Genomic DNA, 22,008 nt, shown 5'->3' on the forward strand with positions numbered 1-22,008 from the left:
ACTTGCCTGATGTCACACAGCTAGACAGTACATAAGGCTGGAATTTGCTGGTGAGCACCGAGAGTGGTCCAGCTAAGGGGCTCGTGCACAGGTCCCTCCGCACACTCCCAGATAGATGAAACTTAAGAACCCCGTTTTACCCAGGCTTGGACAGATGCTACAAGCCTTTCCCCCAAGAGCAAATGAGCACCGCTATGACCACAGAGAAACAGTTAAAGGCAGAAGTCTACCAACTGATCCAAAGGAGTGTGTACAGTTGTGGCTGTGGGTTTTCTAAATTGTGTTAGATTTGCCCACACACCCACACAGGCTCTCCCAGGACCACAGCACAAGAGCACCTTTTCTAGACTAGCTCAGCAGCCGAAACTTCGGAATAGAGGAACAATCATCCACATTCTACCTCCTTTGAGGGCCAGCAAAACCAGAGTCCTAAGACCAGCTGGCAGCTGCATAGGGAGGGCTAGCCTTGGGCTCATAGCAGCCTCTGGGCTTCGAAAACACAGCCACCTAAGGTTAGCTCACAGGCAAAGACCAGGAGTCCAAAGGAGGCCAGTGAGGCAGAGGCAGGGAGGATGAGGGGAGTGTGTGTGTGTGTGTGTGTGTGTGTGTGAGAGAGAGAGAGAGAGAGAGAGAGAAAGAGAGAGAGAGAGAGAGACAGACAGACAGACAGACAGACAGAGAGAAAGAGACACTAGAACAAGGAGTACAGCTCATTAATGGTGCACATGCCCAGCATGTGAGAGACTCTGGGTTCCATTTTCATCACTGGAAAAGGGGGAAGGAGGGGAGGATAGGAGAGTAAATGAGAGAAATGGGAGAGGTGGAAGAGAGGCCTGAGGGATCGGACAGAAGGAAGGTGATTCAGAACTTACACTACACCACAGATGACCCCTTAAGACTCGCTAAATGATGAAGCCATTCGTAAAGGACGGTGCACCTGGGATGGTCCCATTCACATGAAATGCTACGACAGAAAACACCTAGATCCAAAGTGGCAAGGGCTGTGGGATGTACGGTGTATGCAAGGGTGTGTGTGATCACAATTCTGGATGAAGTAAGGGCCCCAAGGTGCTCTTTAAATGTGTGGATTATGTGATAGTAACGGGTTTGTTTGCTGTTCATTTGTTTGTCATTCGATTGCTTGCTTGGTTTTTGGCTTTTGAGACAGGCGCTCAAGTAGCCCAGGCTGGACTGGAATTCAATTCTGATTTTCCTACCTCTACTTCCTAAGTTCGGGAATTACACATCTGTGTAACAGGCTTATTCTTACACATCAACCTCTCCCTCTCTTCCTCCCTCCCTCCCTCCTTTTCTTTGTTATTTCATTCCAGCAGCCGAGCCCAGGGCCTTAGGCACAGTAAGCACACACTCTACCGTGGAGACACACTTCAGCCTCATAAATACAGTGCATCTTTCTTCTTCCTTCTGGAATCCTCTCTGTAAACCAGGCTGGCCTCAAACTCACAGACCAGCCTGCCGGTGCCTCCTGAGTGCTGGATTAAAGGTGTGTGCCACCACCGCCTGGTCCATAAATTATTTTAACAAATCTCCCCCCCCCAAGTAAAAAAAAATGTGCCTCTAACATTAATATTTTAGGAACAGAAGGTGTCCTGTTATGGGCAGTTCAGGGCTGGCTGGGCTGAAATGGAAAAAAAAAAAAATTAAAGACCACTGCCCCTGTCTACACACACACACACACACACACACACACACACACAGCTGGCCTCTGTCCAGGAAAGAATCCAAGTCAGTATAGACCATCCAAGTGATAGGACAGAGCTCCCAGGTAACAGACATCCTCAGGGGCACTCTGAGACTAGGGCAGAACCTGTAAGGAAGGGACAGGAAGGCTGAGGGCACAAAGGAGAGCCACTTGTTACCATCCCAGGCCCTATGCTTTCAAAAGAAAAATCCTAAGAGTGCATTGCCAGATGTGTTTCAATCCCAGCTTCAGAGAAGCTGAGGCAGGAGGATCACCAATTTGAGCTATACAATCGAAAGCTGGGGGGTGGGGAATGCGTATCAAGGTGAAATACCTAGGATATCATTAAAGAGAAAAAAGGCAGGCTGTCTGTCCAGTATAACTGGTGTACGGAAATGACAAGATGGTTGAAATTCAACATGTCTACACTTAAACGCTCTTAGGAAAAGACCAGAAGGCACCACAGGGCTGCAAGGTCAGAAGCTAGCAAACAAGAGCCGCAACGGCCATTACAGCTGCTCAGAAGCTAAGAATGCTCATCCCTAGGAAGAACCAGGCTCGTCTTCCTGTTCCTGACTTCCACAGTACTTTTCTTTGCACATCAACACCCTTTCTTCCTGGGTAAAAAGGGTTCCTAAACCCCACCACTGCTGAGCCTTGGGGCTGGCTGTGCTTCGTGATGAGGGGCTGCCCTGTTGGGTGTTCAGCCACTGAATCTACCGAGGTGTGGCAAAGTAGAGATGTCTCTATACATTGGTGACTGCCACCTACAGAAAAAAAAATTTCCCAGGTTGAGGAACCTGACCTTAAAATACTCCCCCCCCCTTTCTTGTTTTCTTTTCATTCGAAGGGCTCAGGGTGGAACTCAGAAACACACACGCTAGTTGAGAGCACCCTGCTTCTCACATGCCTTATAGATATTCAAACTGTCAGGACAACACAGACATCCCACTTCATTATTGTGCCGAGCATAGACATGTATGATACACTCTTCTCCGTACTAGACACGGCTCATGTGCAACTGTATGAAGTAGGCTCTCTCCTTCTGCCTTTACATGGGTTCCAGGGATGAAATTCAGGTCCACAGGATTGATTATTAAGTGCCTTCGCCCATTGAGCAATTGTGCCAGCCTCCAGTATCATAAACATCTTAATTAAAAAAATATATTACTGAAGTCAGGCATGGTGACTCATAATCCCAGCACTCGGGTGTCAGTAGGAAGACCAGAAATTCAAGGTCATTCTTAGCTAGGTAATGAGTTCAAGGCTAGCTGAATTACATGAGATCCTGTATTTTAAAGAAGCAGTAGGGGGCTGGAGAGATGGCTCAGTGGTTAAGAGCACTGACTGCTCTTCCAGAGGTTCTGAGTTCAATTCCCAGCAACCACATGGTGGCTCACAACCATCTGTAATGGGATCTGATGCCCTCTTCTGGTGTGTCTGAAGAAAGGTGTACTCATATACGTAAATAAATATTTTTTTTAAAAAGAAGCAGTAACAATGGAACATACTTATATATTATTTCAATTAAGAAATCGTGCGGCTCACTGGCAAAATGCTTGCCTGCCAGGCACAAGGCCTTGGGCTCAATTCTAAGCACAACAAAAATATAATATAATAAGATAAAATTTATAACACACAAAGTATTGCTGGGCAGTGGTGGTGCACACCTTTAGTCCAGCTCTAGGGAGGCAGAGGCAGGTGGATCTCTGAGGTCGAGACCAGCCTTGTCTACAGAGGGAGTTCCAGGACAGCCAGGGCTACACAGAGAAACCCTGTCTTGAAAAAACAAAAGGAAATTAAATGACAACAGTTATACTGACTTAAATTATATAACTAAGGAAAACAATCACTCTTACTAAGTCGTTTTGGCCTACAGGAATATGGGAGTGGGGCTGTTGTTCACTTGGTATGTAGTTCTTTACTGGGTTCCATCTCCCATGGAACCAAGCCTGTAATCCCAGTATTCCATAGTGGAGGTGGGAGGGTCAGAGGTTCAAAGGTATCCAAGGCTAGCCTGGGCTACATGAGTCCCTTATCCCCCACCCCCAAATACTAAGGTTCAAATTTATAATCCCACACTTAAGAGGCTGAGACAGGATGATGACAAGTTCCAAGACAACCTAAAGTAAACAAACAAACAGGTCTCAAAAGACCAAAACAGTTGCCTGGGATAATAGTTCAAGGGTAGTGTGGTTTCCTAGCAGGCACAAGGCCCTAGGATCAAAGTTCCCTCACTGCAGAAAATAAATAAACAACCAGGAATGGAGGCCCATGCCTTTAATCTCAGTATTTCAGGGGTGGGGGTGGGGCGGAAGGCAGGTAGATCTTTGTTGAGTTCCAGGCAGCTCTACAAAACAAGTGCCAGTGACCGTCTCAAAATAATAAAGAATGGAAAACATGCCACAGAATGACGACACTAAGGTAGGGAGGGTACATTCTTGACAGTGTTTTATTCTTATAATTGTATAAAGAATCTACACTTGTCACCTGCAGTTTATAGATTAAGCCAAGTTTCAGGGAAGTTGGGAGAGTGGTCCCAGATTCCACAGTCTGCAAAGGTTGGAACACAGCTCCGGCAACAGAGCAACTGCCCAGACAGCCGGTCCATAGACACTACAGCTCCACAATCAATACAAACAGGCAAAAGTCACCAGGTAGCTACATTGGGAGTCAACCAGCCTAGGCAATGAGCAAGCTCATAGGCAGCTCCAGGTCGGTCTGCAAACTAAAGCAAAGCAGCCGCGTTCTAACCATCCCCCGGCCTCAGGTAACACGGGTGGGCGCGGTTATCTCGAGTCCCGGCTGAGAGTACGTAGTGTCAAACTCACCGAACTGCATCCAGTCCCACTCACTGAGCGTGTCGATATTGCGGCACAGGTCGTCCAGCACCCTGGACGGCAGTTGGTAGATGTAGCAAGCCATAGCAAGACAGCGCGGCGACTGAGCCTATGGCGGAGGGCCGCGGCTTCCCTAGCAAAGGGCGGCGCTGCCCGCGGCCGCACTGGGTTAGCGAGCGAGCGCCCTTGAGCGGCCAAGCTCGGTAGCACGCTCCACCCAAAGCCATGGCTGAGAGCGGGCAAGCCAGTGCCTCCCAGTGGCATCCAGTAGCACACGCCACCACCGGTCCCCTAGACCAGTGCCAGGAGTGGATCAACGCCCCCCCCAAAGGCAGGCACCCCACAACCCAGAGTTCCAAGGCACTCCCTGAGGCTGGCTAACTCGACCTTCACGGCTACCTAGAATGCACTCAGTTAACAGGTGCTGGTGAGACTTGGGCAGAGAAAACCCAGAGAGTTTGTCTTCAATGTGGGGAGAAGGAACGAATTAAACAATGTACCGAGCAATTTAGAAGTGTGCCGGGCATAGTGTTACACACCGGTCACCTCAGCTCTCAATTGTCTGAGGCTGGAGGCCTGTCAGAAGTTCCAAGTCAGTCTGGTTACACACATTGAGTTCCAAGGCAGTCCAACCGGACTACGAAGTGAGATTGTCTCAAATATTTTTTTTATTAAAAAATAAACTGGGCAGTTGGTTGTGAACACATTAATCCCAGCACTCAAGAGGCAGAGGTAGTAGGATCTTTGAGTTGGAGGTCAGCCTGATTTCCAGGACAGCCAGGGCTACACAGAAAAACCTATCTTGGAAAAACCAAAAATAAAATAAGAACATTAACACATAGTTTTCATGTCAATAAAAAGTTCATATTTGGGGAGATGCGGCTGGAGAAGCAGCTCAGGAATTAAGAGCCCTTACTACTTTTGAAAAAGCAGCTCCTAGCACCAACATGGCAGCTCACAATCATCCCTCCTATCTCCAGTTCCAAGGGAGATACTTTCTGACATCCTTGGGGATCAGACATGCACATGGTGCACAAAAATGCCTTGTGCACACAAAGTAAAATAAATATAAAAACTTAAAAGAAGTTCATTTTAGCCATTGGTGGCTGTCTTAAAAAACAAAACAAAAATAAAAAGCTAATATAAGGGCTGGAAACATGGCTCAGCAATTAAGAGAACTGACTGCTCTTCTAGAGGTCCTGAGTTCAATTCCCAGCAACCACAGGGTGACTCACAGCCATCAGTAATGAGATCTGATGCCCTCTTCTGGTGTGTCTGAAGACAACTACAGTGTACTTATATATTCTAAATAAATAAATCTTTTTTTAAAGCTAATTTTAAAATTTATTTTCTGTAAGCTCTGGCTGTCCGGGTTTTCACTCTGTAGACCAGGTTGACCTTGAACTCACAGAGACCCCAGTTGTCTCTGTCTCCCATTGCTGAGATGAAAGGCATGCCCCATCATTCCTTTAGGTCATTGTTTTGAACTTTGTTTCTGCCATGTCGGGGATCAAGCCCAGGTTCTTGGCATGCTAGGTAAGTGTTCTATCCTTCTGTTTATCTTCCTAAGTTCCTGAAACTAGATTTTGTGGAGTAAAAGAGCCCGTCTAACATCGGATGGCTCTTACCCCCCAGGAAGATGCTGTATCCTCTCCAGTCTGTCAAGCGTGACACCCTTGGATCCTTTCCACAGCTTGCTCAGCACAAGACTTGTTTAATTTCCCAGTTCAAGTAAAAGTTTATGAACCAGAATACATGTGGCTGTGGTTCACAGGACCCACAGTTCACGAGGCAGGCAGTGGTGGTGCACGCCTTTAATCCCAGCACTCGGAAGGCAGAGGCAGGTGGGTCTCTGAGTGTGAGGACAGCCTGGACTAGACAGAGAAACCCTAACTAAGACAGCAGCAGCAATCACCTTCACCTGCTGGGCTAGCTCCCTGGTTCTTGAAGGTAGTTTTAAAAATGTTTTTATTAAATTTTATTTGTGTGTGTGTGTGTGTATATACATGCATGCACGTGCATGTATGCACATGCATGGGTGCACGAACACACATTTGTGAATGTCAGAGGACTTGTAGAGTCAGACATCTTTTGGAAGTTTTAGAGTTCTCTCCTAGTATGTGAGTCCCAAGGATTGACTTCAGTCTGTCAGGCTTGGTGGCAGGGCACCTTTCTCTGCCGAACTACTTGTTCACCGCTAATACTGGTGTTAAAAGAGAACTCATGCATAATGTTGTATGTGTGTGTTGGTGAGTGGCTCCTGAGGTTTGAGCCAAAGGTCTTGGTCATGCCAGGCAAGTGCTCACTTGACATATGGACTTCAGCTGTAGCCCTACTTTACTGATTTACTTTATTTTATCCTATCTTGAGACAGGATCTTACTGAGTTCTCCAGACAGCTTCAAACTTTCAATTCTCCTGTCTCAGCCTTCCAAGTGCCTAGGACTATAGGTGCACCCATCACGCCAGGCCTGGAATACACGAGTCTTAGTTAGGGTTTTACTGCGGTGTTGTTTAGTACACTTGACCTTGAAGGACCCTGGGGGCTTTAACCAGCATTACACCCACCGCCTCAGGCCAAGGCTGGGCCAAGTTCCATTCTCCACCCACAGTTGTTTCTTAAAAAAACTACAGAATGTGCTGACTGGTAGTCACCTGACCCTCTGGTCCCAGATAGAGTTCGAAAGCATGTCATAATCTGCCTATGCTTGCTGCTAACCAATAGATTCAATGGTCAATATGCTTAGCCAGTAAGTTTAAACTGTAACCTTGCTGATGTAATTTGTACCCCTAAAAATATAAAAACTGCTTGTTATAGTCATTCGGGATCACCTTCTAGTCACTCACAAGGGGCTGATTGAGGGTTGACCCCAACACACTGGAAAAAAAAACCTCTTGTGTTCGAAATGAACTCCATTCTCCAGTCTCACTGGGGCAGGGCGGGGGTAGGGGGGTTTCCTGGTAGTTAAGACTCACTTTGAGTCTTACACCTGCCTATGCTGAGGCCCATGTCTGGGTCTGTGACTATGCAGCAGCAGAGGTGTGTTGATGATGTCTGTGGCTCATATTACCATCAAAGACCATGTTGATGTCCAAGGGCTGTAGAGTGCTAGCCCCACACTTCACTGGCTTCTTCACTCAGTGGAGTGGGCCCTGCATACGTGGGCAGCACAGTAGAGCTGGCCCTGGTGGCAGGGGTCAAGAGTGAGCTGGCCCTGAGGTGAATGTAGGACAGCTGGACCTGCCACTTGTAGGTGAGATACCACGCCCCTCCCCCAACTGCTGCAAGTAGGAGAGTTGGCCCAGCTCCTCCCAGTTGCAGCACTCTGGAAAGTGGGCCCCTTACCTCACCTGGGCAGCACAGTAGAGCTGGTTCCGGTAACATGGGCACAGATGAGCCAGCCTTGAGGGCAAGAGAGTGAGAGCTAACCCTGCCCCTTGTTGGCTATGGCATTGGGTAAGCTAGCCCCAGGCAGTGCTGGAAAGCTTGCCCTGGTGGTGTGGGTGTGGGAAAGGTGGTAGGCTGACCAACTCAGCTAACATCCAGTCCCAGATCCTGGACTTTGAGTTGGCCCACCCCAACATCTCTCCTATGAACTGTTGGAGCATATAAAGGGGCCAATCCTGCAGAACCAACGCTCCAGGATCGCCACGACACAGGGCAACTCGGGATATCAGAAGCATGGTGAGGATCCAGTGTTGTTGGTACAACAGAAGCAGAGGCCTCGAACCAGACCAATGACTCACAGCAGTGAACATTTTCAAGTAAAGATGTGCGGACAAGAGTATTCTGTGAGACTCACTGTGACACACTACAACTTCCACTTCAAGATGGTTTTGTTGTTTCTTTTAGGGGGAAGGTTGAAAGGGTGGAGGGCAGATTGGAAGAGTGTACATAAAACTGCAGCTGATCTTGGAGGTCAGAGGTACTAGATCCCTTAGAGCTAAAGTTACAGAGAGTTGTGAGCCACCAGATTTGGGTGCTGAGAACCAAACTTGGGTCCCCTAAAAGAAGAGCAAGTGCTCTTAACTGTTGAGCCATCTCTACAGTCAGTTAAGAGCTCAGGTTAGCCTGGAACTTACTATGTAATAAAGGAGGACTTCCACCTCCTGATCCAAATGCCTCCACTTGCAGAGTTCTGGGCCCACCACACCTAACCTTCAGCACCATTTCCTTCAATGTTTAAATGCTTTTAGAGACACTTGATTTTTATAAGGAAAACAAAAGCTAGAATAAATAATTTTAAATTAAAAATATCTAAGGCTGAAAAGAGACTGTAAAGGAAACGGAGACCTTGTTTCTTGCCCCATCCCCACAGCACTCAGCAGACATTTCAACTCCTACAGGGAAGAGCCCAGTTAAAAAGTAACACGAAGCGGGGGAAGTGCCCTCTCAGAGGGTTAGGGGAAGGGGAATGGGGTGAAGAACTCTGGGAGGAGGGACGAGGAGAGGGGGTAACATTTGGGATATAAATAAAATAATTAATTAAAAAAAGAATAACAACACACCAGCTCCCTTTGCTTAGCACCGTTTATTGTACTAAAGGTCAGCTTTTTTAGAAAACTCAAAGGAGAAAACAGTCTGAGGAACACATTTATAGGATGTCCACGGACAAGTGACTCGTGTCTCCACTTTTTGGACGGCACAGAGAACAGTATTCAAACTTCCAGTTAAATAAGATAAATATTACATCTTTTAGAGACAGAGATAGGTTTAAAAAATAGAACCAGTGTTGCCATAGCTCACTCGAGGAGTGCTGCAGACTCAGGGGACAGTGACTAGAACCAGTGTTGCCATAGCTCACTCGAGGAGTGCTGCAGACTCAGGGGACAGTGACTAGAACCAGTGTTGCCATAGCTCACTCGAGGAGTGCTGCAGACTCAGGGGACAGTGACTAGAACCAGTGTTGCCATAGCTCACTCGAGGAGTGCTGCAGACTCAGGGGACAGTGAGGTCAGTGGGACGTGAATTTAGTTCGATTTTCTGCTCCTCTTAGAGCATCACACAGCACTCGAGCCCAGGACTCGGACAGTCACCCTCAAAGGAAGAGGACAGAACTCCGGTACCGGTATTTACACAGTAATCAATTGTTTGGTCTACAAAGGGAGCTCCAGGTCAGCCTGGACTACACAGAGAAACCTGTCTCAATAAAACAAAAAACAAAACAAAAAAGAGGGGAAAGCAATGAAGCTCAGTGAAAAGTCAGGATATAAAATTGTATATACCTTAGGATCTCGGCTACGACCAAGTGCTTTAACCAATTAAAATATGCCCTACAGAGAACAGGGTCACATGGAGCTGAGAGCGCACAGGAGCAGCTCTGTTTCCTTTCAGGTGACTGTCCTTTCTGGAGTGTGCCACAGTACCCAGGCTTCTCTAACTTTTTCTCTGCCGAGGGGGATTAAAAACAAAAAAATGTGTTTTACAAAATGTTTGATAGAAGTAATGAATGTAGCTGTGACTATCCGTAAAACTACTGCTCGTTCCAGACTGCTCTGGGAACCATTGTTTGGAGCTTCACTCCCTTCTCCGAAGAGCCCAACCGGAAATCCCTGCTCCTGCCAGCAGCTTCCTCAAAGTCAAAAGCAGACTTTCAGGATGGCTCGCCTCTGCCCTCTGACAGTGAGTATGGAAGGCCTACACAGAGTAAGCAGCTGCCGACTGGGTGGAGAGGGCTGACTGCAGCTCAAGGCCTCTCTCCTCAAGCGGGGCTGCAGTATGAACCCGAAATGTTCAACATGGGAACAGCAGAGCAGGCTGTGGTGCACACATGTGCTCCCAATCAGGAATTCAAGACCAGCATCCCCTACTGAGTGACTGAGGCCAGCCTGGGCTACACAAAAGTCTCAAAAAGTTCTTTCTAAAGAGAAGCCGCTAAGCCGTTCCTTTACGTGTACACTTAAGGCTTTCCTCAGACACAGAGCCAGGCCCTGCCAACCCTCTCCCTAAGTACCCAACATTGACGACTGAGGACCACACACATTAGACACTGGATGTCCATCCCAGCGTTAGGGCCTTCCCAGCCTTCCCAAAGCAAGTGGCCCTCTGTTCATATGTGGCAGTATTCTTCAAATGAATGGGCACAGTGCAACTCCTGCTGAAGAGCTTACACAAACATCCTCACGCCTAACGTCCTCCCTTACCAGGAAGCAAAACTGAAAGCACCTTCTGATGAGTGCTCTAGAAAGGGCAGAGTCGGGGCACTTTGCATGTTTATTCTTAAACACTACAAGGCTCAGTGATGTTAGTAAACTTTCTCTTACATGACAGATATTTTACTCCAAGAATGAACCATTTTAAAACCAAAAGAAAGTGACCTGTCCTATGTGTAGATCAATCTCAGACCATCAAGGCTGAAATCCAAGACCAGGCTCCTCGCCCACATGCTGATTCTCAAGGTGCTCTTGGGTCAGCCGCTGTATGTCCTTCTGCACATTTGGGTGGTCTTCCAAATCTTCATAGAGCGACCTGACGATGTCCAGCCTCCTGTAGTTCTCAGGCTTGACCAGGCTTCGCACAACCTGAAGGCATCGCTCTTTCAGGGTATACACTGCAAGGGCAGGAAACCAAATTCTCAGACTCCGGTCACATGACGAGACAGACACCACCAAGCAACAATTCCATTTACCTTGTGACTCTCACTGTAAGGTAAAATAAAAAGTGGAGCACATGTGACCCTGTCCCTTCAGCAGGTCCCACTGTGCTCACACCTGGCTCAGGAAAGTGGCCTGGGCTTTTTTTCAACTAATCAAATGTGAAGGGAGCCTAAGCCTTAAGGAAGCCCAGCACTGTCTGTCTGGAAGAGAGTGTCACATGCCAAGAGACACCAAAACATTGTGAGCCTGGGTGGAGAGTAACCACACTAAGTTACTTGTGAACTCACTAAGGAGCTAGGTATAGTGGCTCATACATGTAACTACAGCACTCAGGAGGCTGAGACAGGTCTCTCTAAATTCAAGATTTGTCTGGTCTACATAAACAAGTTCAGGCAAACCAGGGCAACAGTTAGATCTTTCTCAAATAAAATAAACAAAAAAAATATAATAAATCAGGCACAATGGTACAAAAGCCTATAATCCTAGCACTCAGGAGACAAAGACAGAAAAAATGGTGGAAGTTTGGTCTAAACATAGAGGTGCAGTTCTGCCAGGGTTACAGAGCAAAACCTTTCTTAAGAAACCAAAACAGACCAAGCACAAACCTTTAATCCCAGCATTTAGGCAGTAGACACAGATAGATCTCTATAAGTAAATAAATACCAGGACAGCTTCAGGTACATAATGAGATGTTGCCTCAGGTTGGGGGGGGAGGTGACCAAGAGACAGTTTAGTTGGTAAAGTGCTTACTCTTCAAGAATGAGGACCTGAGTTGAATTCCTAGAGCCCACATTAAAAGCCAGGAATGGTGGTAGCACATACTTAGAATCCCAGTACTAGGGAGGCAGAAAGAATCACTGGGGTTCACCGGGCAGGTCTAATCAGTGAGCCCCAAGCCACTGCAAGTGAGTCCCTGTCTTAAAAAACAAGGCAGGGGCTGGAGAGATGGCTCAGTGGTTAAGAGCACTGACTGCTCTTCCAGAGGTTCTGAGTTCAATTCCCAGCAACCACATGGTGGCTTGGAACCATCTGTAATGAAATCTGATACCCTCTTCTGGTGTCTGAAGATAGCTACAGTGTGTTCATGTACATAAAATAAATAAATAAATCTTTAAAGATAAATAAATAAATAATAAGGCAGACAACTGGAGCAATAATATCTGAGTTTGACCTCGGGCCTTTACACCCCAACAAGATGACTTGTACAAGCATACTCATAACCAATCAAGAGATCAGCTGGAAGAACACACAGACCTGTGTGTGGTCCCCAGCACCACATAGCACCATGGTGGTATATGCCTGTAAATCCAGCAGGAAGATTAGGGGTTCAGGGATCATCCTCAGCTATATACTGAGTTTGAGATCAGCCTGGGAAACATCATTCCCCCCCCCCCAAAAAGCCAAAATAGTAATAAAATAGTCACCAAGGAACTCAAAGACAAAATTTAATTCCTTAATGTTCTTTTCTGATTATACACTTCTTTATTTTTGTTTGGTTTCTGCCCTGAGACAGGGTCTCACTCTGCAGTCCTGGCTATCCTGGAACTTGTTCTGTAGACCAGGCTGGGCTGTATCTGAGATCCGCTTGCCACTGCCTAGGACTAAAGGAATGGCCATGATGCCCAGCCAAAGCATTCTTTTTACTCTCCACTTAGAGGCATGGTCTCAGAAAGTGGCTTGGACTGGCCTCACACTTGCTCTGTAGTCTCTAGTCTTGAACCTGTGATCCTCCTGCCCCTTACCTCCATCCTGAGCAGCCAGGCCCAGCTTCCTGCCGTTCCCCTGTCTTTATTCTGGGGACCCAGGGCACTGGTCTGTAACCAGACCAGAAGTCACAATGTTGCAGGAGATGCCTTGCTTAGCCAGCTTCTTAGGAAGCAGAAGTGGGTTTGAGACACATCTTTGTTCAACACAGGACAGAGGAATAAATACTTCCATTTCATCTATGCTAGAGGCTAACACATTACAATGCTCACCCCTATCTTTTTCAAAGGCTGGGCCAGTGTGGTGACACAGGCCTACAATCCCAGCACTTGAAAAGCTGAGGCAGGCATGGTTTTCTAAGTTCAGGCCAGGCTGGGCTATAAAGCTCCAGGTCGATGTAGGTTTAGAAAGTTAGATCTTATTTCAAAAGAAAAAGAAAAATATAAGATTGACTGTCAACCTGGCAATGTGATGTTGGCAAAAATAGGCTGTCCGTCAACATTGAGGGATGGCACAAACAGTTCCGTTTGGTTAACCAGCAGTCCATCATGGGTCCCTGCATCCCTGAAGAGCCAAAGATGACCTGTCAACGCAAGCAGAAGATGGTAAGAAGCCACATGGGCCTGGGGTATGGCACCTGTTTATAATAAGAAACATTTGCCTCTTCCTCTTTTTAATGCCTTAACAAAGCCCTTCCAAGACAGGAACAAGACAACAGCACTCCTCAGGGAGGAACCTTATGCATGTGCAAACAGGGCTGAAGGGAGGTTCTGTGCTGACAGCAGGAAACAGAGAAAGCACAAGGGGCCTAGGATCTGCAACTATGGAGGGAGAGTGCATCTAGGTCAAGTGAGGGCTGGCAATCTGACCACACACTTGAGCTGTGAAAGGCGACAGTGGGGCCATCGAGAGGCCACAGGAGGGCAGGTAAACAACTACATAGTGAGAGCTTGACTCTGGGAAGGCGCTGAGTGAGAAGGGGCAGGAAGGGTCATTGTGGGGTGATAGAAAAGTCTAACTTCACTAGGTGTTGCCGCACCTGCCAAAATTCTCAAAGCAGAGATCTGCATCTCTAAGTATAGATTATACCTTCATTCTTAAAAATGGGACAGTGCTAACCCAAGAAAAGGAGGTAAACCTCATAGATAAGGCTGTTTCACAGTAGAACTAGCTTAAAATATGGCAATCTTTCATGGAACACAAACTTACTTGAAGACTTAGTGGGTGTTTTGAACTTACTTGAAGACTCAGACATTTTGATTCCTGTTTAGTTCTTCATCAAACACTAAAAAAATTGGTATAAAACCAGAATGCAGCTAGGTGGTGATGGGAAAAGCCTTTAATCTCAACACTTAGGAGTCAGAGGTAGGTGGATCTGTTTAAAGGCAGCCTGTTCTACAGGGCAGTGAAGGCGGCACAGAGAAACCCTGTCTCTAAAAAACAAAAGCAAAACAAAATAAAAAGATGGATTGCTACATACTAGGCCCCTTCTCAAATAAATAAATAAATAAATAGGCGGGGGCTAAAGAGAAAATGACTCATCAGTTAAGAACACTTGTTGCTCCTGCAGAGGGCCCAGGTTTAGATCCCAGCACCCCATGGCATATAAAAAACACTTGTAACTAGTTTCCAGAGATCAGAGCCTCTTGCTTGGCCTCCATACTTCCTATGCATGATACAGATTCATCCTCAAGCAAACACACCTACACATAGGGAAAACCATCACTAGCACTGAAAAACAAACGCTACACCTCCAAATGTAAGAATGTTCTTTTCTCCTCACTATATCAGAGAGAGAGAGAGAGAGAGAGAGAGAGAGAGAGAGAGAGAGAGAGAGAGAGAGAGAGAGAGAGAGAGAGAGAGAGAGAGAGAGAGAGAGAGAGAGAGAACATCAGTTCATTTCATCTTATGGTTTTCATTAAGTCCAGGTATCATGGAGCCCAGACTGGCTTGAACTCCTGATCATCCTGCCTCCACCTGTTCTTCAAGTTACCATGGCTGACCAGGCACATGAGCTCATTTAATGTACCACCATCAGGAGAAAAGTTTTACCAAGATCCATCCTGGATGGTTAGGAAAAGAACAGAAAGTCTGTTCCAGGAGGCTGAGGCAAGAGGTCTGCCAGGGTTGGTTTGTCTTAGTCAATGTTCTATTGCTTCGGGTTCGCATGCAGAGCCTGACCGGTAGGTATGCTGCATCCGAAAGCACCGGTAGAGGCTTGCATTCCTAGGGGTAGGGACAAGGTGGTCGGGCTAGGAGGGAACGCGCCGTGCCTGCTACAGCACCTGCGGCCTAGCGCGCGGTTCGTACCTCGGTAGCTGTGGATACGGCGGCCGGTGCCCGGTGGTAAGGTCGGGTAGGGCTGAGGCTCACCATCAAAGTTGAGCCACAAAGGCAGCACGACGCGCGGGCTGCGGTTGCAGAAGATGACCTGAGAGGGCTCGCGCGAGTTCACCGAGCGCAGAACCGGCGGCCGTGGCCGCCCAGCCTCCATCTCCTCAGGGCCAGGCTCCCCGGCTGCCTCCTCTGGACTAGCTGCCTTCCGAGGCATTAATGGAGCGGGACGACTCCGGATTCGCAAACTGGACGTGGGCGGCGTGTGCGTGCGAGCTTACACGCTCCGGGGCAGGTCTGACGGACCTAAGCGCACTCTGTCCGGCTTGAACGCGGAAATGGCCGCCTAGAGCCCTCCAGTTGGGGGGGCGGGGCAGCACGGAGTCTGGGTTGTGGGCGGGGCCATGGAGGGGCGGGGTCGCAGCGGAGCCCTGAGTTATCACTATAAATTCTGCCTGCCTCCTAGAGTTGCGTTTCTGTTTGTTTCTTTTTCTTTTTTCTTTCTTTTTTTCCCCAAGATAGTTTCTTCGTGTAGTTCTGACTGTCCTGGAACTCACTCTCTAGATGAGGCTGGCCACCAACTTGCGGAGATATGCCTGCCTCTGCTTCCCAAGTACTGCGTGCCTCCATGCCAGGCTTGCTTCAGTTTCTTATAGGGTCTCACTTTGTAGCCCTAGAACTCATTTATGTATACCTGGCTTGTCTTGAACTCAAAGATCTCCCTGCCTCAGACTCCTGAGAACAGAACTAAAGGCAGTTGGATATTTTCCTCCAGAGTGCTGGAATTACAGGCATGTGCCACCATGCATGACCTTATATTTTTGGGGCTTACTTAAATTTCATTTCTTCTCTTAAGATTTCCACAGGTTTACCATATTTCCCCTTCCACCTATGCTTTTTGGGCTTTTTGAGACAGGGTTTCTCTATGGAGCCCCAGCTCTCCTGGAACTCACTCCAGACCAGTCTGACTTCGAACAGCCTGCCTCCCAAGTGCTGGTATAAAAGCCAAGTACCACCACTTCCTGGCCCACCAAGTGCTATTATTTAGAGTTTTTCTTACTGAGGAGTTTGTCTCTATTTTTAACTACAAATTTTAAAATGTTTAGCAGAGTACAAAAGTAAAACTTTCCCCTCATTTTCCATCTGTATTCCCAAAAACAGTACTATCAGCTTTTGGTTCCTTTCAAAAGTTTTTATGCATATGAATAGAAATTTAAAGAATTTTATCTTTTTTCTTTTAGACACAGATTAATTGCATAGCTCCCATTGTCTTGGAGCTTAATATACAGCCCTGGCTGGCCTCAAACTAGCGGTGCTCCTCCTGCCTCTGCCTCCCAAGTACTGGCATTCTAGGTATGTGCTACCGTGACTGGTTCTAAGAATTAGCATACAACTACCACCAAGTGACTTTCGCTGTCATTTACATAGACATTTCTGGCAGAAGCAGCTTCAGACGAGCTTTTTAAAAACTGTATGGGTGTGCAGGCACCAAGCTTGTCCTTGCTGGTGAACAATGGAAGAAAGTTGGACTTCCTGGAGCTGGAATTACAGGTAGTTGTGAGCTGCCTGTTGGGCCTGGGAATAGAACCAGGGTCATCTGTAAGAGCAACCAGTGCTCTTAGCCACTGGGTCAGCTCTCCAGAGCTTCCAAATTCTCTCCTTTTAGTTGCCCATTTTCTAGGTAAATTCTTTGTTTTCAGTGCTGAGAAATCAATCCAGAGCTTTATTTTATAACACACAAGCCACCTACCTCTGAGCTGCACTGCCTAGACCAAACTTAGCATTTTATTTATTGTTTATTCTGTTTAGCACATATCTACTGAATGTGCCATGTAAAACCAGTCTCTGCCTTCAGAATGCTGAAAGGCTCGTTGGAAGCACAGGACAACTCAGAGCAGCGTCTTTGGTTGTAAGAATGGGACGGATGACTAGATGAGTGAGGAAAAAAGATCAAGCGGGGTGTCTGCAGTCCATTGAGGCTCCTTTATTAAGCCTGGGAAACCACCATGAGCAACAGAAACTTGTCGTCATGCTTTAGGAGCAGGTGAAGATATGTTTTATGGGCTGGAGAAATGGCTTAGTAGTTAGAGTGTGCACTTAGGAGTGTGCACTGCTCTGAGGACTCTAGTTCAGTTCCCACACCACATCAGGTGGCTCATAACTGCTGTCACTCCAGGTCTAGGAGATTCAATGCCCACTTCTGACCTTCACAGACATGTGCAAGGCTTCCTCCCCAGATACCAACAAACATACATGATTTAAAAATAAAAATGGGGGGTGAAGAGATGGCTCAGTGGTTAAGAGCACTGACTGCTCTTCCAGAGGTCCTGAGTTCAATTCCCAGCAACCACATGGTGGCTCACAACCATCTGTAATGGGATCTGATGCCCCCTTCTGGTGTGTCTGATGACAGCAACAGTGTACTTACATATATAAATTTAAAAAGAAAATAGGGCTGAGAGTCAGCTTCTTGGTTAGGAGCACTGGCTGCTCTTACAGAAGACTCTGGTTTGATTCCTAGCACTACATGGCAGCTCACAACAATATGGAACCCCAGTCCCAGGGGATCAGATACTTTTGTGGGTACCAAGCATGCAGCTGGCCACACACATACCGGAAGGCAAAACGTACATAAAGACAGTAAAAGAAAAAATGAAATAAAAATAAGAACGAGAGAGAGCTCAGCAATTAACATTACTTAAAACTGCTCTATCAGAGAAGAGATAGTTCCTAACACACATCATGTGGCTCACAACTGCCTAAAACTTCAGCTCCAGGGGATCTGGCACTCTCTTCGGGTCTGTGCAGGCAAACGCATACACACACACACACACACACACAGAGACACACACACACGTGTGCTCACACATATCAAAAAGTAGACACCAATACAGGAAGACACCTAACATTAATATATGGCTCACATACTTATGCACCCCCAACATGCATGCACAACCATTCCCACATATGCCACCCCAATAAAGAGATCCCCTGAAAATACAAGTAGCTGTTTTTATGCACACCACTGTGTACACCTGTACACTCACTCTCTCCTCCCCCCTTTCTCTCTCTCTCTCTCTCTCTCTCACACACACACACACACACACACACAATACCACACACCTTTTAGAGGGCATGTGGTCCTCATGCTAACATAAATTTTGGAGAAACCAGGAATGTTAATCATGCATCAGTGTATCCTTGAAGGAATAAATACCTGCTTTCCACCCAGAAAGGTGGGAGTAGGTGCAATCTGTAGAGCCAGACCTCACCCAAATCCCCTATAATGTTTATCCCAAACTCTCCATCCCTAGATCTTATCTTTATCTTTCTTGGTTAACAGAGCCCACCTTTAGGGATATAGTCTGCTGACCTCTACACCACTAGGCCCTACCTTTATGGTCACATGTGCTTGTGCACCAGGGATTGTATTACATCAGGAAGCTTTCCCCCAAACTGTACTGTGTTTAAATACATTTAAATACGGTATCAGACACTCTACAAGTCTGAACTAGTACTAATTAAGTCGGGCTGAATTGAGCTTACCTTCTTGCCTCACAGGGCTCCTTTCCCTGCCTGCTGTGACTCTTAAAGGGACCCCTAGCTGTCTTCAGATACACCAGAAGAGGCCTCAGATCCCATAACAGATGGTTGTGAGCCACCATGTGGTTGCTGGGAATTGAATTCAGGATCTTTAGAAGAGCAGTCAGTGCTCTTAACCACTCCAGCCCCCCTCTTTTAAGTTTTTAAAGTTTTCTTCATGTCTCACTCACACTAGAAAACAGAAAAGGCAGCACTGTCTTTCTTTAGGAAGCACTCTGGTTGACTGGAGAAAGACATGTTTTTTAATTAACTCAGTCAGGCTGGTCAGAGTGATGCATGCCTTTAATCCTAGCACTTGGGAGGTAGAGTAAGTGGTCACAAATTTGAGACCAGCATAAAAAAAGAACTTAATGTAATTTCCTACAAAGTAAGGTTACCCAGAGAAGCACCTGGACCTCTCAAAGCACCATGTGAGATGAGGAAGTTACCAATGTAAGAGGTCAGTTTCCTTTCCTACAACCAATGTTACCAATGCTCTTTGCAAACCAGGACTTTATAAAGCAACCCGGTACTAACGGACTTAGCATTACCATCAACAAATAAACATACGGTTATCTGTGAGATGAAACATTGAGCACTCATACCTGTAAAGACCATCATTTTGCCCATCTTCTGTCCCTATTCACAGCAGGAACCACTAACTACTAAGCTAACTGCAGAGTGCCAGGTAACTAACACAGCTTTAGACATGCTCCTTTATCCAGGAGATGTGGATAATGAACTTGGGTGTCTGCTAAAGGAATGCTATGAGTTTAGTAATATTAACGAGAACTTAGCCCATGAGAACATCAGGTGTCTCCATTGTAAGATCTATCTTTAAATAAAAACACTGGTTCAGTACAGGCAAAATGCCTGTGATCAGATAGGACCCAGGTTTAAACATTTCATAAACCTTAATCACAGCTTGAAGTTATTTACAGTATTTGTGTATGTGTGCAGGCCAGAAGTGGACCTTGGTTATCTTCCCCTCATTCTATACCTTATCTTTTATGGTCTCTCAGTGAAACAAGCTATGAATCAGCAGGGATCCTCCCACCTGTGCCTTCTCAGCACTGGGAACACAGAACTGTGCTTTATCTAGGTTTTATGTGGGTGTTGGGGGGTCCAACTTAGGTCTCTGGATAGCAAGCATTTTACCAATGAATCTATCTTCCCAGCTCCTTTATACAGATTTTTAGGTTGCCTGTTTTGACTGCAACTTAGCATGTCCCTCCCCTCTGAGCAATGGACTCCAAAGAACCAGTGTTCCTCTAAGAAATCTCCTGCTGGGAAAAGGCTGTTCCTGGTGACAGCCAGCAGGGGATCCTGTTTCCTGGAATATCACAGCATTTTGACTTTCAGGAGACCAAAGCTAAGACAATGACCAGAAGGAAACAGATCTTAATTGTCTCAACCTGTCAATCAAGACCCCTGGAGTTGAACAACCAGTGTCGCATATCAGATGCCCTGAATATCTGCATATACTACTCATAGCAGTACCAAAATTTCACCTATCAAGTAGCAACAAAAATAATTTTATGGTTAGGGGTTACCACACCATGAGCTCCATCAAAGGGTCACAGCATCTGGAAGGTTGAGAACCACTGCTTTAACTGGAATGTACCTTTTCTCCTTTCTTTTCATATCCAAGTATCAGCCACAGTTTTGCACTTATCAGCCTGGGAGCTAGTTTCTTAAAGGTAGGAGTCTAGAATACTCTTCTCTGGAAGCCTTTTCCTGTGGGGCCCTGGATGTCTTGAAACTCAGACATCTAACAACCTCTTCCTCTAGAGCTGGAATTAATGTCCACACCACTAGGTCTGGCCATGTATACCTAATGACTGTTTAAACCTAAGCCTCGTGTAGGAATCCCAATGATAGGCAGGTGTATCACAGAACCTGACTTCCTCTTCCCCACTGTGGCCTCACTGAAGAGACCTTTCCTACTTTTCACCATTACCTAACTGGCTTACTGAGGACAGTGTAACAACTAGATTGTCAGGGCTGCCAGGGCCCCAGGTTCTGACAGCTCAGGTAACAGCCACACAAGTCAGGTGTGAAAAGGCTCACCTGTGCTGGTACTACTGCGAAAGCTTTGGATTTTGTAAAAGGCTGGATAAAAGAGAGCAGGCAGTATTACTTAACATGCCCAAGGTCTAAGCAGGTTTTCTGCAAACACAAGAATACTACACAGCTTGAACCCTCCTAGTCTGGCTCATCAGTGTCCATGACAGCATGCCTTCCTCAAAACACCTGAGTTAGTCAGTCCAGGGAAGGGGCCTCAGGTACTTCTTAGGTTACATGTGTGGTAGTTTGAATATGCTTGGCCCATGGGAAGTGGCACTATTAGTAGGAAAAGCCTTTTTAGAGGAAGTGTGTCACTGTGAGTGGGCCTTTGGGGTCTCATATAGCTCAAGTCTGGCCAGTGTGATGACACCCTCCTGGCTGCCTGTAGAAGACAGTCTCTTCCTGGCTGCCTTCGTATCATGATGTAGGACTCTTTGCTCCTCCAGCATATGCCTGCCTGCAGGCTGCCATACTTTCTGTAATGACGATAATGAACTAAACCTCTGAAATTGTAAGCCAGCCCCAGTAAAATGTTTGCCTTTAAAAGAGTTGCCTTGGTCATGGTGTCTCCTCACAGCAACAAAACCCTAGGACAATATACTCTGAAAATGACCCAAATAATTCAGGATGAACTGTGGTGTAAAGATGGAAATCTGAGAAAGGACAGTACTGAATGTACTTGTCTGGAAGAACAATGGGGAGTGTTAACCTGAGCTATACTCTGAATGTTAAATAGGGCTTGAATAGAGAAATCAGTGTGCACAGACCATGATAATGCCCTACTCAAGGGGAAGTTATCTGTAAGGAAAAGCCTTTAGCAGTAAGTTGGCTTAAGTTTATAGGAAACATAGGAAGTCTTCGATTCTTCTGTTTAAACTGCAGTATTTTCTTGAGAAAATTGGTTTTTACATCTTGTACACGTGTACCCTCATTCACAGGAATACCACAGCATCCATGTGGAGAGCAAAAGACAACCTCTAAGAGTAGGTTCTCTCCTTCTGCCATGCTGATCCTAGAGAGAACTCAGGACTCCCAAGTTTGGAGGCAAACAGCCTATGTGTTAGACCATCCCACAAACCTTGGTATTTACTTTCACAGGATGTTTATCTTATAAAACTAGTAGTCTACCCTAGATTTAGTTAAACTGGGAAGAGTCTAAGATTTCAACAGATCATAAACATCA

At 46.4% G+C, this 22,008-nt stretch overlaps 2 protein-coding genes across 3 annotated transcripts in view; both read right to left on the reverse strand.

Annotated features, from left to right (window-relative positions):
* Window positions 1-4,627, reverse strand: part of IRAK2 (interleukin 1 receptor associated kinase 2) — a gene marked incomplete at its 5' end in the record, with an annotated part of 51,218 nt that extends 46,591 nt beyond the window's left edge. For both annotated transcript variants that reach the window (XM_080914082.1, XM_080914081.1), the window contains one exon: window positions 4,534-4,627. In XM_080914082.1, coding sequence (XP_080770208.1) covers window positions 4,534-4,627 — 94 coding nt within the window. The remainder of the gene's footprint in view (window positions 1-4,533) is intronic.
* A 4,468-nt stretch (window positions 4,628-9,095) lies between these two features.
* VHL (von Hippel-Lindau tumor suppressor) lies at window positions 9,096-15,505 on the reverse strand. Its single transcript, XM_080914096.1, has 3 exons — window positions 15,153-15,505; window positions 13,303-13,425; window positions 9,096-11,092 (listed from the first exon to the last, which is right to left on the reverse strand). The coding sequence occupies exons 1-3, from the start codon at window positions 15,391-15,393 to the stop codon at window positions 10,890-10,892; spliced, it is 567 nt and encodes a 188-aa protein (XP_080770222.1). The 5' UTR covers window positions 15,394-15,505; the 3' UTR covers window positions 9,096-10,889.
* Window positions 15,506-22,008: the final 6,503 nt, after the last annotated feature.

This window comes from Micromys minutus (assembly GCF_963924665.1).
Source record: "Micromys minutus genome assembly, chromosome: 3".
NCBI classification, from domain to species: domain Eukaryota; kingdom Metazoa; phylum Chordata; class Mammalia; order Rodentia; family Muridae; genus Micromys; species Micromys minutus.